The 7,063-nt window shown below is 38.0% G+C and overlaps 1 protein-coding gene across 1 annotated transcript; it reads right to left on the bottom strand.

Moving 5' to 3' along the window:
* Positions 1-3,784: 3,784 nt before the first annotated feature.
* Positions 3,785-4,252, bottom strand: LOC133877547 (G-type lectin S-receptor-like serine/threonine-protein kinase LECRK1). The gene has a single exon (XM_062315890.1). The coding sequence runs from the start codon at positions 4,148-4,150 to the stop codon at positions 3,809-3,811; it is 342 nt and encodes a 113-aa protein (XP_062171874.1). The 5' UTR covers positions 4,151-4,252; the 3' UTR covers positions 3,785-3,808.
* Positions 4,253-7,063: the final 2,811 nt, after the last annotated feature.

Below are 7,063 nucleotides of genomic sequence, written 5' to 3'. Positions count from 1 at the left end.
TTCTTTATGGGTTGCATTGGTCGAGCAAAACTGGTTGAAGGGGAGGAGTTTCTGGCATATTCCTCTACCTAAGGTTTGTTCTTGGAGTTGGAAAAAGATTCTCAAGCTCCGGGATGTAGCTAAGGATTTTCTAAGCTTTAAAGTTAGGAAAGGTCATGATATATCTCACTAGTTTAATGCTTGGCACCCGGCTGGTAGGCTTGTTGATATCTATGGATTTCGGATAGTTTATGATTCCGGGATTGGCATTGATGCTAAGCTGTCTACTGTTCTAAAAAATGGAAATTGGATTTGGCCCCCTGCTCGTTCGGAAGCTTTGGTTCATATTCAGAGTCAACTTCAAGATATTGCCATTGGTGAAGCTGATATTCCTGTGTGAAAATCTAGAAGGGGAACTTACTCATCTTCGGAGACTTGGAATTCTCTTCGGACTAAAGCCCCTAAGGTTCCTTGGTGGCAGGTTGTGTGGTTTCCGTTGGCCATTCCTCGACATGCTTTCATGTTGTGGCTTGTTTGTAGGAATGCTCTTACTACCAAAGAACGTATGTGTGGCTGGGGATTTACTGGAAATCCTCTATGTCGGTTCTGTTATGGGTGCTTGGAATCGATTGATCATTTGTTCTTCCAATGTAGTTTCTGTAGAAGAGTTTGGCGTCATTTGATGGATGCTTGCTGTGTTTTTAACCCTTGTGTGTACTGGGATGATATTTTGGTCTAGAGCTACAGTTTGAAGGGTAAGAGTCTGCAAAATATATTCTGTAAACTTTGTTTGGCAGCAACTATATACCATTTGTGGAAGTTGAGGAATGACCTTTATTATGGTAATACTTCTTTGACTGAAGAAGCTCTTGTTGTTCGGATTAAAGAGGATGTTAGAACTCGGGTCTTGTCTATTAGGAAGCTGAAGAATCTCTCGGGTTGCCTATCACAGCAGTGGTGTTTGTAAAAATGTTATTTTGGTTCTGGTTTTAGTTGTTCTGTGGGTTTTAGCTGTGCAGTATTTTGTTTGGTTGTTAGTTTGATGTGTAGAGAGTTTGTTATCTTGTTTGTAAGGTGTATCCAGTATTTACTGGAGTGACGTTTTCTGTTGTGTTTGGTTTATAAATGATTGATTCATCCAAAAAAAAAAAAAATCGAGTGCAAAAGGACAAAAAGTCTAAATTAGTAATTCTAAGAAGATGGGCATGATTGATGCTAATTGCTAAACGTGCATGACTGATCTAGTCGCTGGAATTTTATTGGTTGAGATCGAGTGCGATGCTTTTTTTTTTTTTTTTTGAGATTGAGTGCGCGCAATACTCATATATAGTGTTTGAGAGACGAAGAAAATGAAGAAATAATTGTTATTACATATTTGTAGCTAGTGAGTTTTAATTAATGCCAGAGATTTGATAAAATATTAATTCAATTATTAAATTTTTTATTTTTTATTAATTTAAATTTTTAATTTTGCAAGAGATTGTTAAATTTCTTGTGTGAGAAGAGTTTCTTCTTAGGTTCTGCCTCTCTTCACTATCTTCAACAAAACAAAGGTTATTACAACTTATAGATTTTAATCGGAACCGAATCAAAATTATTTAAAAAAAAACTTTAGATTATTGTTTTTTTTTTTTAAAAAAAAAAAAAACCAAATGCTCTGGTAGTGTGCAATCACTCCAATGTCCATATGTGGTTGGTGGATACCCATTGGGGTGGTCAGCCAGCTATTGTACAACGTGGGTTTTGTATTTTTTTTTTTTTTAAAAAAAAAGAAAAATTCCTATTTCTTTCTAAAAAAGAAAAAAGAAAAGAATTCTTCCTATTTCTTTTAAAACATGCAACATCAGTTTTTTAACATTAATAAATAATTTTATTCACTTATTTTTTGTTGAAAAAAAAAATTGAAAAATTTCTTCCTACTTTATGTCAAAATTTCTCGGCTCAGATCAGTCAGTCGGAACCACGAGTACATAGAGCTTCTGACATGTTGACTCAGATGTGAAGCAAGCAATAAACATCTGTGGGCGTGGAGCTTCCGTTCATCCAAAAACATCTCAGTTCATCATGAAATTTTTCCCCTAATATCAAGTTCTTGGCCAGAAATTATTCTGATAGTGATAAAAAGAAAGCCTAATTAACAATCTCTTAAACTGTCTGCTTCAGTGATCATCTTAATCATTGCTAATACAAGTAGGAAATCCGTAATATTTAGAGCCCGTTTGGCAAATACTGTCCTGTTTTTAGAACAAAAACAAAAAATTATTATTTTTTGTTATTTTTTCTTTAAAAAAGTTTTTGATAAACTGTTTTTGAAAATAATTTTTAAAAACATAAAACAATTAGGCTCCGTTTGTTTTGACCTAAAATGTTTTTTTAAACTTTTTTAGTATTTGGTGCGACAAAAAATAATAGTCAAATAAAAAATCTTTTTGGTTTAATAAAAAAAACTTCTTTAGTTTCGAAAAATAATTTTTACTTTTAAATTCTTTAAATCATTTTTCTAGTTTGAGTTTCTCATTCTTAAACTGTCGGACCATTGTTAGACCACCACCAAGCCAAAACCATACCACCACCGGACTACTACCAAGCCAGTACCGAGCCATCGCTGGACCACTACCGAGCCACCTCGAACCACCATCGACAAAGACAGACCTATTCATAGACCAAGGGGGGTCATGGCCCCCCCTTGGTTTTTAATTTTCTTTTTTAAATATATATATATAGGCTTAAAAAATAGATTTGGCCCATACTAAAAATAAATTTGACTATTTAATCATACTTTGGCCCCTTCAGATGAAAAATCCTAATTCCGTCCATGACCATCGGGCCACCCCCAATCCACCACCAAGCAATTATTTTATGTTGTGAATAAAAATTGATTTCTATAGGTTAATATGAATGAATGAAAATATTAAAAAAAAAAAATTATGATTTTCCGTACACACCAAATGCTGTAAAATATTTTTCCTGAAAATTGATTTCACTGAAAATATTTTACGACGAAATACATTTTACGTCGAAACAAACATTCCCTAAGGAACCAGAGGGGTTTAATTATTTCCTATTTACCCCTATCATACCGCCTCTCCAAAACGCCTCGTTTTGCCATCTCTAGTGATATCTAGCTAAAGCCAGCTGTTTCCCAACTAAAGGTTAGCTCCACAATGAAAACGCCACGTACGCCCTTCTGATCCATCTATCCGCCTCTCTCTTTTCTGTCTCTTTTCATTTTGTTTTTTTTGATAACCCTAGCTTCTCTCGCCGCCGCTATCCTCTCCCTCAAGTTGTCTGAAATGCACATGACAGGCTTCCAGCTCTTCATTTTCTCTTCATCTTCTTCACTCTTCCTCTCTCACGAGTCACGGCCTCACCCCCTCCATGCGAAGTGCAAAGTCCCTCTGAAACTCTCAACTCTTTTTACAGTGGGAAATATCCCCTTGGTTAATCTTCTTCGCCCAATCCAGCCCCGCTCCGCCGAAACCGCACTCCCGCCCCGCGTCACCCCCACCCCGCATCACCCTGCAGCGCACGGATTCTCCCTTTTTTGTGCGGTTCGCAAGTGCGATTTTTGCAACTCGCAAGAGTGGGGGGCGGGGCCAAAAAGAAGGGAAAACATCCCCCCCGCACCCATGCTCACCCCTAATTGCTACATGCTACATCCATCTGTAAAGGTTGTCCCAGAAGTACATGAACTCAAACGGCATACCTTATTATCAAAAGCAGAGTAATTACAAACTTAACTATGAGTAATAATATATCTATCAAAACAGAATTAAGAGTACTAAGAAGACATAATGACTGTAAATCTTGTTGGCTTCACGGGTCTTAATTACTTAGTGAAGGGGAATGGGCATGGTGGAATAAGCACTTCAACAACTCCCTCAAGCATCTGGATAACCCTCCTCATGGTAGGCCTAAGAGAAGGGTCTTCTTGAATACACCAAAAGGCAACCATCACAAATCCCTCCAGATTCTTTCTGTCGTCCAAGGCCTGCCCATCATATTCAACCAGAGCATCTAAAGTTTCTTCCCGATAGCAGTCATAAGCCCAATCAGTCCAAATTGCTTTCTCCTCCTCACAGGCATCCATTTCTACGCTTCTTCTGCAACAAATTATCTCTAGCAGCATAACACCGTAGCTATAAACATCCACCTTGGTTTTGATCGCCATGTGCCTAAACCATTCAGATGCAACATACCATTTTGTTCCTCTGATGCCTGTGAGAGTTTGGCTTTAGTCCATCCTCAAAAGCTTTGCCAATCCAAAATCAAATATTCGATAATTGTAATAATCATGAAGAACAATGTTTTGAGGCTATATTTATATCGCAATGAAAAGTATCTCAAAATATATTTATATGTGTAATTAAAATAAAGGGCTCAAGAAAACATACATAACATGCTTTTGTAAATTAATATATGTAAGGTCAGTAAGTTTGAACTTACAGCTTAGGTTTATTCTCTTAGGATGACTTTCTGCGCTTTCGTAAATTTTCTGCATTAACATTGTATCTTCATATTAGCCTATATTCTTAATTTCTCGATCATTCCTAAGCCTTACTTTAAATCTTAAAAATTTGGGCAGAGTAACACCATGTTTACAATGTTATAAATGCAATTTGGGCATCATAACGACAAATCTAAATATTTTAATATTATTTAGGCATCATAACAACATATCTAAATATTTTAATATTATTTAGACATCATAACGACATATCTAGAATATCTTAAAATTATTTGGACATCATAACAGCGCTATTGTAAAATAACTAAAAATATTTACTCTTGAGTAACCGAGAGGGAGAGTAAATTTTTTTTGTGAGAAAACTGTTGCAGGTAGGGGTGTACAAGTGGTGAGGTTAATAACCGCGAATAACTAGTAACCGGCCATAACCGTTAACCGGAAAAATCGAGAAACCGGAAATAAGCACAATCGGATAACCGGGTAACCGCAACCGGTTTTTATTTTATATATATATATAGATTATACTATTATTAGTATTGTTTTTTGTTTTTTGTTTTTTAATTTGTAATGTTATTTTATTTTATTGTAATTCACTGATTTGTGACTTGTACAAGGGGAGGAGCTGCACTGCCACAGTATGTCTACTGTCTAAGTGTCTTGTGTTTAGTTGGATTTGTAATTTTTTTTTTTTTTTTTTTTTGTGATTTTTTGACTTGTGTTGTGACTTGTGAGGAATTGAGGATGGCATATTGGGCTATTGGCATTTGGCACTGCAGGTGCACATGATACTTGAATTTGTAATGCTTTTTATTTATTTATTTATCTATCGTTGCATTCATGTTATGTTGTTAATTTGTTATGGAAATTGCTAAATTGAAAATTTGAGTTGCTGAAAAGTAGCCAAATATTGATTTTTTATTAAAAAAAAAAATTAAAAATTGTAACAATAAAAGAAAACCGGTTATCCGCTTAATAACCGGTTTAAAATAACCGGATAACTGGCGGTTGGTAAAAACCTACCAGTTGCGGTTGCGGTTGCGTTTGTAAAATAGGCATAACCGGGGACCTAGATAGCGGTAGCGGTTATGAGCAAATAACCGCTATCGCAACCGCAACCGCTTGTACACCCCTAGTTGCAGGTTTGTAGGTATTTATAGGTAAAATTTTAAGGACACATCTGAAAATTCTTAAAAAGATAAAAATGGAGTGGGCCCTGCCGCAGATCTCGGCCCATGAGCTCATGAAGTGCCACGTGGAAATGGCATAGATGATCGCGTGGTTGAATGCTATCCCCATTGCGAGTCAGTCTTTCAGCTTGGTTAACTATAAATGTCAATGACGAAAGATACCTGTTACTGGGCTGCTCAACTCACATGGATGTTCCCTTCAAAAAAAAACTCACACGGATGTTATGTATAACATTTAACAACTCAGGGAGAAATTAACATATAAGTGTTAAGGCTCCCTAAGTTTGTTTTTTCGGCCCTTATCCTTGCATTAAGTGTAAATGTTGCTATGCACATCTTATAAAACCTCGGGCTGGTGTGGAGGTAGGGAACCCATCACCCCTCACCGAAACCCTAGCCCCCCCCCCCCCTTCCCCGATTCCTTTTCCCCTCCTCCTCCCTTTCTCCCTCCGTTGCCCCGATTCCTTTCTCCCACCCCCTTTCCTTTCTCCAGTCTCCAGGGACTCGTTCCATCGGTGATTATCGTCCTCATAGTCCTTTTGGACTATGACGGTTTCGTTTTTTCTTGTTGTTTTTTGTTATTTTTTAGTTTGTTTTGGCAGGTGAACCCACTGGAGAAGGTGCTGGAGAGGAGCGGTCGTCCCTTGCGTGCCGACGGCAAAGATCTTGGCTGAGTTTTCACACGCTTGGAGGTCAGATCCGCGATTTTCTGTCGTCTTCTGTTGGACACGCGCCCTCCAGGCTTGTTCGCCGTCGCATTCTGGTGCTGCTGCCGCTTTCCACGGCCGTGTTTTGTCTCGATGGTCGGCGCGTGGTTATCACGCGTTTGTTGGGTTATGGTCTGTGTGGCGCGTGATGACCACGAACTGTTTGTTTTGGCCGTGTGGTGGAGATCAGAGGTTTTTGGTGAACGGCCGCTGTCTGGGGGTCTTCTTGCGGTGGCACGTGGGCCCCACGCACCGCCTCCGATGGCGATCCTCCTGGATGGCAGTTTCTGTTTTTGGGTTTTCCTGTTCAAGTTTGGTTGTGTTGGCAGTTTGTTTTGTGCTTATTAACTTAGTCTTTACTTTTAGGTCAAAATGTGTGACCGACTCCCTGTTCTCTAGTAGTTTTTATGTCACCGCAGAAGCATCATTTTGGTTGGCTAAGTTTTATTTGTAGCATTCTGACTGTAATAGTCTGAGTCGGTTGTTGGCTTAGTTTGGGTATACACCTTTATGGTGATTCTTATGTATACCTTTATGGTGGTTGAATTTGTATCCTTCTCTCTTGATTAATGAAAATTGATGATTTCTTAAAAAAAAAAAAAAAAAAAAAAAAAAGGTGTAAATGTTGCTTTCAAGTTTCAAGAGACAAGAGAGCGAAAATTTGGGAAAAAAGAAATTAAGGCCTCCATCCTGATTGGCGTGATAATGGCACTGGGCGGGCG

The sequence above is a fragment of the Alnus glutinosa genome, chromosome 9, assembly GCF_958979055.1.
Source record: "Alnus glutinosa chromosome 9, dhAlnGlut1.1, whole genome shotgun sequence".
Taxonomy (NCBI): domain Eukaryota; kingdom Viridiplantae; phylum Streptophyta; class Magnoliopsida; order Fagales; family Betulaceae; genus Alnus; species Alnus glutinosa.
This window is presented reverse-complemented; position numbering and strand designations above follow the sequence as displayed.

What these genes read in the sequence shown, in the direction of transcription:
- LOC133877547 (XM_062315890.1), bottom strand. Translation starts at nt 4,150, where the DNA reads ATGGCGATCAAAACCAAGGTGGATGTTTATAGCTACGGTGTTATGCTG.